At 44.0% G+C, this 15,545-nt stretch overlaps 3 protein-coding genes across 3 annotated transcripts; 1 reads left to right on the top strand and 2 right to left on the bottom strand.

The window, feature by feature from the left end:
* Nucleotides 1-1,266: 1,266 nt before the first annotated feature.
* LOC112875022 (ethylene-responsive transcription factor ERF017-like) lies at nt 1,267-2,173 on the top strand. Its single transcript, XM_025938702.1, has one exon. The coding sequence runs from the start codon at nt 1,351-1,353 to the stop codon at nt 1,999-2,001; it is 651 nt and encodes a 216-aa protein (XP_025794487.1). The 5' UTR covers nt 1,267-1,350; the 3' UTR covers nt 2,002-2,173.
* A 4,559-nt stretch (nt 2,174-6,732) lies between these two features.
* Nucleotides 6,733-9,985, bottom strand: LOC112878720 (probable polygalacturonase). The gene is made up of 5 exons (XM_025942927.1): nt 9,279-9,985; nt 8,735-8,855; nt 7,985-8,233; nt 7,695-7,848; nt 6,733-7,525 (listed from the first exon to the last, which is right to left on the bottom strand). Exons 1-5 carry the CDS (start codon nt 9,735-9,737, stop codon nt 7,000-7,002), a joined length of 1,509 nt encoding a protein of 502 aa, XP_025798712.1. The 5' UTR covers nt 9,738-9,985; the 3' UTR covers nt 6,733-6,999.
* Nucleotides 9,986-10,739: 754 nt separating this feature from the next.
* Nucleotides 10,740-13,804, bottom strand: LOC112899011. The gene is made up of 5 exons (XM_025967349.1): nt 13,734-13,804; nt 13,544-13,619; nt 12,734-13,240; nt 12,158-12,652; nt 10,740-10,766 (listed from the first exon to the last, which is right to left on the bottom strand). The coding sequence occupies exons 1-5, from the start codon at nt 13,802-13,804 to the stop codon at nt 10,740-10,742; spliced, it is 1,176 nt and encodes a 391-aa protein (XP_025823134.1).
* Between the last annotated feature and the right edge of the window lie 1,741 nt (nt 13,805-15,545).

Raw genomic sequence — 15,545 nt, 5'->3', positions numbered from 1 at the left:
GATTTCAAAAACCGTGTACATCAAACTGATCTACGATTTGCAATTGATGAGCAATTTTATATGCAAAATATAATGTTTTTTAAATAGAAGAGAGTTTCATGTTACAAAAGTGCTTATCTACACTAACATCAGTCCTACGTTGCTGATCTAACTTATCTTCTTATCTTTGTATCTCTGTCGTAATAAAACGGCTTATATTTACTTCCTCCGTTTTTATTTACATATCGCATTAGATTTGTCCTAAGTTAAAGTTAGCTAACTTTGATTAAGTCTGTAGAAAAATATATCAACAACTATAATATCCAACATATCCAATATATGCACTATCAATGTATACTTCATGGTGAATTCAATAAAACATATTGTAAATGTTATTGTTTTTTCTATAAATTTGGTCAAAGTTGATCAGGTTTAATTTAGAATAAATCTAATATGATATGTAAATAAAAACAGAACAGAGAGAGTATTATATAGAATGTAGAAGGAGAGTGGATACGTGTAAATGTATGAAACCACTTGGCAAATAAGGACGGAGCACAGAAGGCATTAAAATTCTAGCTAATTAATGAAAGAAAGCAACGTAACCAATCATGCATAGTTAAGAGCATAAACACCCCCCCCCCAAAAAATGTTTCCCAAATAGGACAAGATAGAATCCTCCTCCAGGACCACAGCCTGACCCGGACGGCTGTCTTCAACGGGAGACTCTAAACCATTCTCTACCCTATATATAGAGAAGATTCCGTTCTCTATATGCTCCAGCAGCGTTCTCTAAATGGTCATCTAAAATAGAGAACGCTACAGGTTTCCTCTATATATAGAGATTCTTTCTCCTCTTCTCTATTTTTCTTTATATTTTAAACACTGGATTAAATAAAAATAAAATATGTCCATAGCATTTGAGGTATGATAAATACGTATGTACAAAAATTTGGAACAAAATACGTTTCTAATATAGGGTTTAATGTATAGAGAACGAGATTTAGAGAACTTTGTTGGAGAGAAATGAGATATAGAGGAGAGAATCTTGTAGAGAAGTCTGTAAATAACGGATATAGAGAACGATATAGAGAACGATGGTTGGAGATAGCCTCGCAGCGGACGCGCAGCGGACGGCCTGCCAAGTGGCTGGCACCACACACGTCGCCGTCCGACGCGCCATTCGCGAGTTGAATCTCGGGTCAACGCGCCGCGCGCGACCTCCCGCGGTGACGTATAAGTAGCCGCGCCACCGAGCCCACCAAGATCCACCATGCCTGTGATCGACGTCGTAGGCAGCAGCAGCTTTAGCTCGCACCATTGCACCACCGCGGCGGCGTGGGCTCAGCATCAGCATCGGCGGCCAGCGGCATGTCGTCGTCGTCGCCGGAGATGGAGGGGAGCAGCAAGAAGTTCAAGGGCGTGCGGAAGCGCAAGTGGGGCAAGTGGGTGTCGGAGATCCGGCTGCCCAACAGCCGCGAGCGCATCTGGCTGGGTTCCTACGACGCCCCCGAGAAGGCCGCGCGCGCCTTCGACGCCGCCTTCGTCTGCCTCCGCGGCCCCGGGGCCGCCGGCGCGGACCTCAACTTCCCGGACTCGCCGCCGCCCTGCCGCGCCGGCGGATGCAGCAGCGACCCGCAGGAGGTGCAGGCGGCCGCGCTCTCGCACGCCAACCGCGCCGCCGTCACGGCCCAGCAGGCGGCCGCGGCGCTCATGGACGTCGACGACGGCTCGGTGCTGCCGTGGGGCTCCGTGGCGCACGACATGGCGGGTGTTCTTGGCACTGGCAGCGCTGATGAGGTAGTGGCGCCCGTGCGCGCCGACGGGAGCATCGACTGGCGGCCCTTCATGGCGCACCCGCCGCCGCTCTTCTCCCCTACCGGGTGGGGCAGCAATGCATACGACTTCCTGCAGGAGCTGCCGCCGCCGGGCGCGGCGGACGAGGACATGGAGGACAGTATCCATGGCGCAACCGCTTCTCTCTGGAGCTTCGACTTGAGAGACTCCTACTTCAGATACTAGCAAGCTAGCTACATGCATGCTATACACAAGGCTACGCTGCAAGATGGCGCCATGGAGGTGGCGGCGCACCTCTGCAGCTAGCTGCATCCTGCATTGCTACGAGGCATTAATTACATGCTCATGACTGCTATGAGTATACGATCAACAACATTTCTTAACATAATTTTGGTGATGATGATGGGTGGTAGAATTCAAAAGGGCGTGGTTGACATATCGTTGAGATGGCGATCACACACACACAAAAAAAAATTGATTGGTTGTAATAATGTGTAGCTCCCCTTTCCTGAACTTTGCTTTAGGGGCGCTAGAAAAGGATGTAATTTTATGGCATTCTACCTACTGATGAGGGCTTACATATCCAACTCATGTGCATGCTTTCAGTTAAAGCCTATACTGCCTATGCATATTTATCATATACAACTATATATCTAGATGAGGGAATATTTTTCTTGCATATTCATGAGCAACTTGCAACATAGATCAGAAAGCACACATCATTTTCAAGCATGTGTCTTATAGTACACCGAATAGGATATTATCCATCATGTCATGATCCCGCTGTCTATTTCTCTCTGTGGTGGATTCTATGCTGCAATACAATCTTGCCAACAAGAAGTCACTGCTAAGTGTTCGTTGTTCTGAATATTGACGCGGTCCCTAAATATAACTTGGACAAAAATAATTTTGCGGTGATAGCTTAATATTTCCATATATATATAGCTGGTTCAAACACTCATAAAAAGATCCTTTTAGTAAAATTTCATTATAAAAAACGAGGCAAGAGCTCTCTGCTAGAGCAGGGAAACGAGTTTATAGAAAGAAAAATGGGGAAGATGCCTATCATGACATGCTAGACAGGGCTTTTGCCAAGGTCGTGAAACTTTTGCACCTTTCAATAAAATTTGGAGAGGGCTGAGTGTGTGAACCCAATAAAAGTCCTTGCCCAATTAAAAGTCCTCCATAAATGTTATTACATAAAACAGTAGCCTTGTTCATCCGTAATTTAGATATCATTGCTGACTACATCACCACAAAAAGATAACGTAACGGAATATTTAAACTTTCAAATAAAACAATTAACTGCATTCCTATTTGAATACTGCAATTGAGCACATGGGAATAATATGAAGTTTTTTTAATCAACACAATGCTATATATGACTATAATTTTCTATGTTTATAAGTGCACTACAATAGTGGTCAAAGTTACACTTCTCGATCCTACATGTTGATATATCCAAAATGAAAAAAAAGAGTAACCTTTTACCGGAGGAAGCAATTAGTGGCATCATATGATGACCTAGATAATTCATGACGACCCACCACAAAGGGTAATCAAGCTACTCTTAACAAACGACACCAACCCAATCTTAAACAATACAAAGGTGGCCAAAAAAAAGTTAAGCTCACGAGCTCTTGCTTTCTTATAGATTACGGGGTTGCCTTTAATTTTGTCCGGAATTAAGCACGCGAGCTGACGTTATATTCATTGCTACTAGTACTGTTGATGATCGATCTAGAAGCTGCTGTTGTGGCCAAACGACATGGACAATAAGAGATATCGTCATGCATATTGATAGACGACCTAATACGACGAGTAGCTAGCTGGCTCTTTAAGTTTCTGCGGCTCCTCGCTGTCATCTTCCTTTCAACCAAATGCACTTTGGCTTTCGCTTTAATTTGCGCGCGCGGCTTGACACTGATGCTGTTCCTCTCAACCACGTGAGTTGCGTGCGATTAAATATTTTAAGGGTAAATCACCGGGGGGATGAAGGATCCCCACCTGAATAAATTGATCCACGTACAGATGCCGGCAAGCCGGGGATGGATCGGAACATGGTGCATAGGCACCATATATATGGTGCTCACCAGCTTGTCATCAGCTTGTATCATCCCTTCATTCGTGCTTGATTTCTATACTAGTATTTGTGAGTGATGTTGCAGAGAAGGCATGCTGTGTGCAGCACAACAGCTCCACTTCTTCCTCGATCAGCTAGCGTTGCAATCACATCATCATCTGAAAAAGAAAATCGTATTTTGATTCTAGAACACAGATATATATGATGATGGTGAGTGTGTTGATCATATGTACAGCTTAGACTTCAAAGTGACAGAAAGAAACACAACATCCCGTGTTGAATAAAGTCGTTGCCTATTCTGAGTGAGTCTACCCTAGATCGACTAGCTTGGGCCTTGGGGCGCGTTGGCATCCAATACTACTGAAGAATATAACGACGGACTTGGAACAGAGAACAGCGACAGTAGATAGCTTTTTTTTTTTTGAGACAAGCGACGGTAGATAGCTAGGAATCAACCATATATAGAACTTCCGCCTCTTATATTAAGCAGTTATTGATAAGAAAATCAGTATGTTAATTTTTCAGATAGAGCGCAGTACACAGTTAGCTGACATGTGAGAGCAAAGATAGCGTTGAAATCAATCTGTTTGGCCTATTGCCATCTTGAATTCATCTTTACTAATGGATCAAAACAAAGGGCAAAAGAGACAGTTCATGAGCCAAGAGCTGATAGGCACGCCATATTGATCTTGAGCTAGAAAAGAAAGTTTACAAAGTAGTATGGCCTGATTAAAAGCTCAGGGACGACGAAACTGAGCCTTAGCTAAAAATAAACTTGAAGGACAAAGTTGTCTATGCCGCCAAAATTATTATGGGGTCACATGCTAGTTGGCGCATGCATCATGCACGACGCATGACCATCAATGTCTCCGCGTGTGAGTGGTCCAAATAGAGAAGCAAGCAGAGACCAGTCTAGAATAAACTTCTTTCTTCTATGCCCTTAAGCAGAATAGGATGACGCTTGTGTTACTTGTTAAGAATGTGATTGTCCTGCTCCGTATGGCGAGCACACCGTACTTCTAGATAGTCAGCAGAAAGGCCGTGTGTTTTTACCTCACCTTCCTTCTTCAGTCCTCCTTGTGGGAAAACTTCTCGTCCTAGCAAAATCATATCTTGCTTATTTTATTTGTGCGTAAGACAGTCGTCATGGCTGATCAACTTCAACATGGGAAAATTGATCACAATGTCTCCTCTGTGCTGTGCACTCGGAAGCTAAATAGAAGCCAGTTAGCGAGGCACTGGCCACTCTGAGGGCCCTGGGCTCAGGACTGAAGACTGAACTACTGAAGAAGGAGCTGAGCATCTGAAAGTTCTGAATGAACCTCACTAGCTAGGGCTGTTTGACGAAGCCGGAGGAAACCCAGAGGCAAGACTTTTCTCCGAAGTGCAGTAGCAGTGTTGAACAGGACTAGTCGACTGACAGCGAAACTACCACGAGCAGGAAAGGGACGCCTATGGACGGCGACGTTTCAGCAGCTGCGCCTCTCAAGACTTCCCGCTCAAAATTATTTTTAAAAAAATTAAGTAGCCGTCACCATCGAACTATTACAAGTACGGAGTAAACTACGACTGTATAACTAGTTGAATAGTAATCTTTTTAACGGTAAACTGGTAATTATATTGCTAGTACTTATCAGACTAGCTGTACACTTCTTCTATATTTGTAGAACAGGTCAATCTGCTGCATGAACAAGCAATATTGGAGCAGTGCAGCTATGAGCTGTCAACATGACAACCGCAGCGATTGACACAGCAGTAAGAAATAGAGCACGTGGGGGAATAAAAGCGTGGTTGCTGATGCGTGGCATCCAACAACAGTGACGGGCGTGCAGGATCTTATCTGTTCTAGGGGCAAAAGATTCGCTGGTTCTCGCGGGACGCCACTCGCCCCGGCTATCTGACGGCGTGTTAGTTCGCGAACTGTAAACCTAAAAAAACTGTAAACGCAGAATTTTTAAAGGAATTTTACTAATTTGAAGTACTAAATGAACTCTATTTACAAAACATTTTGCATGGATAGGCTGTAAATTGTGAGACAAATCTAATCTAATGAGCCTACTTAATCCATATTTTACAACAGTGATGCTACAGTAAACATCCGCTAATTATTGCTTAATTATGGATTAATTAGCATCATTAGATTCGTCTCGCGATTTACAACCCATCTGTGCAAAAAGTTTTGTAAATAGACTTCATTTAATACATCAAATTAGCCAGATTTCTTTGCAAATTTTTTTTTGCGTTTACAGTTAACTAAATAGGAGTTGCTGGCACGGGCTACACTACAGAAGCATGTGCGTTGATACAAGCCGTATGCATGTTGAAGTCGCAACAAAAAGAGGCCGGGAGTGAGTGAGATCAAAAAAGAAAGAAATTTGTGTTGTGACGATGCGGACGATTCAGCCGGTCGTGATCGATCTCTGTCTAGTTCACGGCTTTTGCTTATCGCCTAGTATTCCTCTGTGGCGCAATCGTTCTTGCAGCAGTTTGTTGCGCTTCACTGTCAACAGAGTTGGCAGATAAAATCTATGAAATGGCCATTCTTGGTAGTTACTTTCAAGTGTTACTTTGGAACAGTTACTGTACTACCTACCTTCCACTGCCTGAAGACAGGTGGAAGTCAAAGAGGAAGTTTCAATTTATTGTAATAATCAAACTTAGCACCATACTGTGGATCTGACTGGATTTTCTCTAAACCTAGCATTTGTAGTTAGGCCCAGGAGAGTGAGCTAACCATTCATCACCAAATGTAAAGCCCAGTCCAACAGGAACTGAAATTAAAGGACACTCCATATCCGCGTGAGATCACAAGGTTCTTCTTTCCTTGTTGACATGATTTAAGATTTGTTGACATGATTTAAGATTGATATATATACACTATAGAGTCTTCATGCGTAAACTATATTGACAGCATAGATTTGTCTCCAGGAGAGGTTCTGCCAATGCAAAATGCTGATGGCTAAATCACTGGTGAGATACAATCAGCCACTGCAAGCAGCAAATCTATGACGAGGAGAATCTCCTCTGTTTTTGCTATTTACAATTCTAGAGAAAAAAACATAGAAAGCGGGAGAGAATTGATTTCAGAGGGTAGAGAGCACCCATTTCCACTACTCCCTACCATCGCTGTAGTATGTGCCTCAGATATCATAGTCAAGCTCTGTGCTATTCAAGGATACTGCCCGCTTGACAAGCTGCCCTTGCTCATTATAGACGTCCAGATTCTCACATGGTTTCGGGAACACGGACCCAATGACACGCCCTTCGACGTAGGAGCACTGGAAGATGTGCTTCTTCTTGTAGCTGATGCCTACAGACATGTCCTGGAAGCTGATATCCTTTATGGGGATAACGTCGCTGCCATGAGCACGAACAGGCACCCGAACACCCCGCCCATGGATTTCCTTAAACGATATGCTCGTGATGTCAGGGAAGGCATTCCGATCATACCCATCATCAGCATGCTCATTGTAGTCAACCTTTATCACAATCCCAGCACGGACATTGTCGAAGGTTATGTTGCGGTAGGAGATGTTACGGATGTAACCGCCTCTTCCTGTAGCAGTCTTTATCCTCACACCTCTCCTTGACTCCCAGATGCGGACATTCTCCACAGTAACATTTGCAACACCACCAGACATCTCACTACCAATTGAAATTCCAGCACTGCACACAAAACAGGTAAACGATGTAAGCTTCACCTGGAATGACCCATGTTCTGTGAATCCCAAAGAAGAAAAATTCTAGTCTCGAGGTTTGACTTCAAAGTTCAGATGACTATGCACAGAAACAGAGTGTAAACAAATCAATGCAGCCAAGATACCACAATTCTCACCTCACAAGAGAACGGGCAGTTACATTGCGGATTGAAATGTTCGAAGATGGGCGTCCGTATGCAGTTCCATATTGATCCCAACCGCTCTTTACAGCTATTGCATCATCACCAACAGATATATAGCAATTCTCAATGAGCACATCCTGACAAGAATCTGCATAAACATATATGTCAGCATCATGGATAGTCTGTAGTCACCGTGGTGGTCCAAGTGCTTTGCTACAATGCTTAAATGTTACAGAAATGCAGTATGTACTGAAGCCGTTCAAGACAGATAACAGGATGAATACCTGGATCTATGCCATCTGTGTTTGGAGCGCCAGAAACAGGAGATAAGATAGTAACATTTGAAACGGTTACGTTTGTGCAATCATATGGATGAAAGTGCCAGAAAGGTGAATTTCGCAATGTTATGTTTGCAACAATAATGTCCTTGGACCACATCAGCTGCACAAGAGGAGGTCTCGTGTTATTCAGCATTCTTCTGCGATGCTTCATCCACCAAACTTCACCTTGGCCATTTATGCTACCATTGTGTCCTATTTAACAGACAGAATAAGGAAACATACGAAGGTCACATAACTACCAATGAGGCAGTGAAATATAAAGAACCTCATTATTCTGTATTTCTGTTAGTGTAAGATTGGGGAGCAAACAAACTTGACCAGTTATAACTACAGCAGGAGATTTGCAAATAGAAGTGCAGCTATTGCATTTAAATGGATTTGTCTGTTTAGGCGGTAGAACATCATTGAAGAATACAACAAGTCAATATGTAAACGTTGGATTATATTTTAACAGAAGTGCAGAACGTTCAAATATTCATACAGGATGCGCCAAGTACATTTAAACTAGAGGGTCAACAGGGGTCAAGTAGTTGGTTTATGTTACTAACACATGATGCTACATGGTTGCAACCACTATATATCACTTAATATGCACATGATGCACTTCTTCACTGATGTTGCATAATTAGAAATTATGTAGGGTGTTCTATATTGGATAGCTTAAATAGTAGCTTATTCAGAGAAATAACAAACCTGTAATTACAACATCTCTCAAATTCTGTCCATGAATGAGACTTCCAAAGCGAGGCCCTTTGCGCTCCCGTCCATATCCATAGGATGGCAACGCTGGCATCAATGGCCAGTACTTCTCGTCCTGTCCAGGAAACAACTGAAACTCAGTAAAATAAACTTGCCAACTGAAATGTGAAACTATCAGTCTACCACAGGCCTCCAGCAAACTCTGAAGTCTGAATGCGCACCATTCTAGATCTTTAAGCACTATATCATTGCCATTTTTGTACCAACATAACATTACTAGTCGAGAACACATCAGAGGTCAGATGACAAACATTCTTATATGCCATAGCTGGCACTATATTTTATCCATCTAGTCAACTAGGCAAGCCAACGTTATTATTGTACTAAGTGTTAACCAATGACCATTCAAGATTCGCACGACATGAAAGTAGTAGTAATACTAATTAACAATTGGGGCTTACAATAATGCACTTGAAGATCTATCCAATTACCACTCGAATTTCACAGCTAAGCTCACAGAAACGCGAGCTCTCCTTACCGGAATGCCAAGGATCTCAGTGCCCTCGGCGAGAAATAGCGTCATGTGGCTGGTCAGGTTGAACGGCGCCGTGAGCCACCGGCCGGGGGGCACATTGAGCTGCCCGCCGCCGCGCTCCGCGAGCGCCGAGATGGCCTCGACGGCGCGCTCGAACGCCCCGGTGTTGAGCGCCCGCCCGTCCCCAACGCCGCCGAAGTCCGTAAGGTTGTAGGCCGCCGGGCGCAGCCGCGGCGCGGGGCGCAGCGGCGGGAGCGGCGCCGACAGGAGCCCGAGGAGCACGCCCCCGCTGCCGCTGCCCCCGCGGGCGCCGCCGCTCCTCAGGGATATCGAGGCGCTCTGCCACAGGAACACCAGCGCGAACCCGACGACCCACGCGGCGGCCAGCAGCGTCTTTTTGGCTGCGACGAAGGCTGCCGCGCCCCGGCGTTGGTGGAGCCTCCCGGCGCCCGTCTCCACCATCGCGCCGCGGTCCCTGTTCCCGGCTGCCGCGGGGCTCCGCTCCCCGAGATCTCGCGACCTAGGGCACGGCGGTTGAGCTCAGTAGGTGGGGCAGGACGCGGGGGGCTCGGGTTCCGCGAAGGCGGGAGGAGGAAGATGGGGAAGGTGAGGGAGGGCGAGAATTTCCGCCATGGGAGGATGCGGAGGTTTATAAGATGGAAGAGCCGTTTGAGTGAAGCCGACGCGAGCCGAACATCCGGGGGGTGGGGGGGTTGTGGGTGGCGCTCGGCGCTGTGCCGCTGCCCGCTGAAGATGGCAAGAATTAAGGGAAAATTGGCTGCCGCACACCATTCAATTGTGGCTTTTGTCACAGGATATTAAGAAAGAAAAGTTTTGTCAAAACACACTGCTCAAACATGTTAATTTGCTGCTGAACATTATAGCTGTTATAATAACATATTTCACTCAAACATGTAAAAAAACAACATTTCTGAACAAGAATATCCTTGCCCCTTCAAATAAACATTTGAACACCGTAACAGGAGAATATTTGAACAACAAACAGGGCAATATGATAGAGCAATTCAATAGCATTTTATCTTAGAATAATATGACAGGTTAATGGAAGTAGCAGGTCCAACAAAATATCATGCTCCAGTCATATTAGGCTATCTAGTACAGTACCAGATCCAAATATTACAAGGCCACATATTACAAGGTCGTGCTTTGAACAACAACACTACGTGAACATATCATTACATAGCTTATGTTTTCTTGAATCTGACAACATTCAGCTTTTTTGGCTTTTCCTTGTTGTTGATAGGAACCGGAGATAAAGCAAGACATTGAATAGGCTCTATAGTGTCTTCAAGTTCGTCCTCTTACGGCTGTAAATGTAAATAGAGTTGTGTGAAATAAATATAGACAAAAAATATAAAGGTATAGAGAATGAAGCTGCAGTACCTTCTTGTGACAGGGCTTGGTGTAGAAACTAGTGTCATGGCTCTAGTTGGTGTAGATAAGTCATATTCCAGCATTTTTCTTGACATACTACATATAGGTAGAAATCATGTAAAATTGTAGTTATGATAGTAATACCAACGATCAGGAAAATGCAATACCTCCTCGTCACTGGACTTGGTGTAGAAACAGTGGAGATTGCTCTAGATGGTGTAGCATTGTGAAATGTATATATATATATATGAGATATGTGCAAGCTAAGTCAAACACCATAAAGTTTGAGTGAAAAAATCTTACAATGGGTCAGAAAATGATGGTTGTTGCTGTGTTGGTTCAGCAGTACTTAGATGGTACTACTGTGACATTTTTTTTGCCTCTCTTTCTCTTTGGTTTTGGAGGGGCAGGCGGTGGTGCATCAGATTCATAAACATACTCGTTAATGTTTTTTCCATGTGTCCAAGCTGCTTGCACCTTTTGCATCTTGTGGTTCTTTTTCCAGAACCTTCTTCCGCTACTGATTTGTATCTTCTCACTCTTGGTCTCCCTGCTGCCCTTTTGAGAATTGGAGGCCACAACCTGAACCCTAGGTTAACTTGAGGCCATTGTTTCCTATCTGTCATTGGCTTTACAGATTTTCCATAAGCTTTCTTGAACTTTACCACAGAATAATATTCATGAACATAGTCTTCAATATTATAACCTCGAATTGAGGTTATAATACACAAAGCGTGTGTGCATAGCAGACCGGTGATTTGCCAACGCCTACAGGTGCACTTCCCCTCATGGAGATCAACAGTATGCCTCCAATGAACTAGATTCTTTGTAACACCTTCAACTTCACCTAACATCTCACCTTCTTTACCACCTTCTTTGTGTGAATACCTCCAGATATATTTCAAGCCTCGACTCCTTGCAAAGAGGTCCTTCATGACATTAGGCAGTATCTTATCTTTAAGCTTCATAGCAATTTTTCTTCTCAAGAACATTTTTTGCATGCATAATTGTCTTATCCTATCCATAAGATCAACCACATGCAAGGATTTTTCATTCCTAATCCAGCTATTAAATATCTCAGCTATGTTATTTGTGACATAATCACACTTGCTTGCTTCGGAAAATAAGTGCCTTGTCCAGAGTTGCTTGTGGTTATCATGTATCCACTTCATTGCTTCGGGGCAAGCTTCATACATCAAATTATAGTGCTCTTCAAATCTATGTATCTGGTAAGCTCTACATGCTGGCCATAAGTGCTTCTCAAAGACCTCACCTCGATATCGCTTCTGAAAGTTTGCAACTAAGTGCCTCATGCACTCTCTATGCTCAACCCCATTTTTGAAGATGTGAGTGACAGCAGAATCAATTCCTTTTCCTGCATCTGTTGAGATCACTAGGCCTCGAGGTGAGCCAATAGCTTGATGAAGTCTACTAAAAAACCATAACCAATTTTTAGTTGTCTCTGATCCAAATACCCCATAACACACAGGAAACATCCAATTATGCCCATCAATAGCAGTAGCCAATGCAAGTTGACCCTTCCATTTTCCAGTCAAGTGGGTGGAGTCCACACCAAGAAAAGATCTACAACCATGTAGAAAACCATCCACATATGCACTTAGGGCAACAAACATTCTAGTAAATCTCTTCTTCTTCCCAACTTGCTCAAATTCAATGTCCACCAAACTCCCAGGATTTATCTTCTCAACCTCTGCCTTAAAACTGAAAATGTGCTCGAAACTGTCATCCCACTTTCCTTTGAGTTGTTCCAAAGCCATATTTCTTCCATCCCACACTACCCAGTATGACAACTGCAGGTGATACTGCTCTTCTAATCTTGTCTTTAGTGCTTTAGCTCCAATTGTAGAGTCCTTTGCAAGCCAATCGAGAACCCTATCCCTCACCCAATAATTGCTTGCCATGCTGTTTTTTTCAACTTTCCCTGTGCTTTGACAAGTGTGTGGATAAGGTATTTTCTTTATCTGCAGAAAAAGAACAAAAAAAATCAGTGCACAAACAAAAATGCAATTTGTTCATGCAAATTAATCAAATTTCTGCAATACCTTCCATATCCTTTCATCCTGCAATCGTGAAGCATGTATCCGCCACTTGCACCGTTCAGCTTTGCAATACCCTCTATACCTTGTTGACTCAGAATAGGGAGCTGCAATTTCGAATTCACCCTTAATTGCATATTGCCTAATTGCTTTCTTAAAAGTATCACCATCCCCAAAAGTTACACCAACTGCTATTGTCGGGTTCTCTAAATCCGTTGCATGTATAAATATTTCACAACCCAATGCATCATCCACAACTAATTCATCGTCCAAGCCAACACACTCGACATCATCCTCCAAGTCAACACACTCTAAAACATCATCCAACCCATCACATTCAGAATCAGAAAGTAAAATTTTGAAAGGATCCTCATCATCCAGACCAACATACTCTACATCATCGTCCACCCAAGCTACTTCAACACTTTTCTGAACTAGAGGCTCCAAAAGAGACGGTGCAGTTTCAGATGAAGGTACTGCAATAATCTGGGCATCTGAGGTCTCGGTGCTTCCCTGCAACACACAAGGAATGTTTTGCTTCCGCCCAATTTTATGCACAAAATCTGAATCATCCTTTTTCATAACACAAACTTGTAATGAAAGCCTTCTTATCTCCTAATACATGTCAATTGCATCAATTAATTTCTGGTCAGAACTAATCTCCTCATAGCTACGATTTATTTTGTCCCAATATGTGACACGCAACTTGTTGTTAGGTCCTAGATTAATTTCTGTAGCAATATCAACTACTAAATCTTTTCAATTGGTGTGATCCCTATCTAAAACTTTTGAAATATTATAGGCATCACAATAAACACGGTTGCCATCATCAGTCAATTTCACATAAGCACCGACACGCACAGCAAGCCTGTAGGATGAATTGGGATCCATCCTATACACAAATATTGACACAAATTGAAGCAGAATCAACACATGTTATGGTCTACTGCGCAAAATCGAGGTCAAAGTTAAAACTAACCCTAGGGGAAAATGGAAGAAGACTTACCCATCAGGAACCCATGAAAGATCGGTCTGATCCTGCAGGAAAATCTCGCTGAGAAATCGTGGAACCTCCATCTTCTACTGACTGCCGCTGGAGGGGCCGCGCTGTGGCTCTGGTTGGCCAAGGTCGCACCCTAGGAAGCGCTCCCCCCGGGTGCCGTCGCCCGTCGGGCACGACCCCGCGCCGCAAGTGGGGTGGGTAGGGGGAGGAGAGCCGCCGGAGGGGCTGCGCGCCGGCGTCGAGGGCGGCGCAGTCTGGGGTGCAGCGGCGTGCTACCACCACCGCTTGTATCGCCGGTGCAGCCAGCCACCAAGAAAGCAAGAAACGATTGAGTTGGGAGGGGAACGATGCGTGCGTCTCGATCTGAAAAGGCAACAGGGGCAAAACTGTCATTTCAGGTGCCTTTACAATTTAATTGAGTAAAATATAGAGTCCGGTGTCTAGCAGCAAAAGGCGCGTTTGAGGAGAGTGTCCAGGCCAAACTGTTTTTTATTAGTGGGCTGCAGCAAAAGCTCCCATAGAACGGCGTCCACGAGCTAATTTTGCCAAGAATTAATTACTATGCTGCCACTGTGAGTCCGGGCCCCTCTGGGTCCGTATGGACCCTTGGATCGAGATCGGACGGTAAAGATACGTATACTTCGTTGATGCTGTGAGGAAGATCGCTTGGTGCAGCTTTGCTTTGGCTTTTGGCAATGGCTCGTTTGAAACACGAGAATTTTATAGGACAGAATTACACGAAAAATAGTGTGATTCTTCGCAATTCTTGTGGAGTCGCCACATCTGGTAGGCTTGGTAGGCTTGGTTCAGAGAGCTCAAAGAAGACTTGGGGCCTGCTTAGTTCCCACCGCATAAACATAAAAAAGCCGTAAACGTAAAATTTTTGAAGGAATCTTACTAATTTGAAGTACTAAATGAAGTCTATTTACAAAACTTTTTGCATGGATGGGCTGTAAATCGCGAGACGAATCTAATGAGCCTACTTAATCCACGATTTGCAACAGTGATGCTACAGTAACCATCCGCTAATTATTGCTTAATCATGGATTAATTAGCATCATTAGATTCGTCTCGCGATTTACAACCCATCTGTGCAAAAAGTTTTATAAATAGACTTCATTTAGTACTTCAAATTGACAAGATTGTTTTGCAAAAAAATTTTTTGCCTTTGCACATCCGGAACTAAACATGCCCTTCGAGACCAAAGGGCATCATGTCCACTGGTCAGTACCCAGTCGAGAAGGTACAGCAGGTCTCGCTGTAGTTGGACAAGACATGCAAAAGCGAAAAGATGCCTGATCTATCACTCCTGCTTTTGTTCAGAATTCAGATGTGAGATGGCAGCTGCTAGCTAGGCTACTCGACGTACCTGCTGTGTTTTCCTCCCTCCCTCCCACGGGTTGCTACCACTGCAGAATTGGAGGTATGGAGCTAGGCAGCAATGGTTTGGTGTCGGCTGGTGGGCATTTCACCATCTCTTCCCGGAGTTGGGTTTGACGTAGCTGGTAAGACTTGCAGCAGATCGCCATCGGGTGAGGCATGCCTGTCGTTAGGCGAATAAAGCTCGTCATCGATCTGCATCGGCAGATCGCAGAAAATACAGTGCCCGTCCTTTTAGTTTATCTGATGCACCTACCTGATGCGATCGTTGCCCGCCGTGCAATGCCGATGGGGACAATGTTCGCAGTATGCACAACGGCACCATGAGACGACGAGGATCTAAATCCCGTTTGGCATGGCTTGAGCTCTGAGATCCATACTTAAGTTGAAGTTTGTAAAATAGATTAAAATATTTTATATTTTTATTTTAAATTT

Source organism: Panicum hallii, chromosome 1 (assembly GCF_002211085.1).
Source record: "Panicum hallii strain FIL2 chromosome 1, PHallii_v3.1, whole genome shotgun sequence".
Classification (NCBI taxonomy): Eukaryota; Viridiplantae; Streptophyta; class Magnoliopsida; order Poales; family Poaceae; genus Panicum; species Panicum hallii.
Note: the sequence above shows the minus strand (reverse complement) of the source record. Positions and strands in the feature narration are given on the sequence as shown.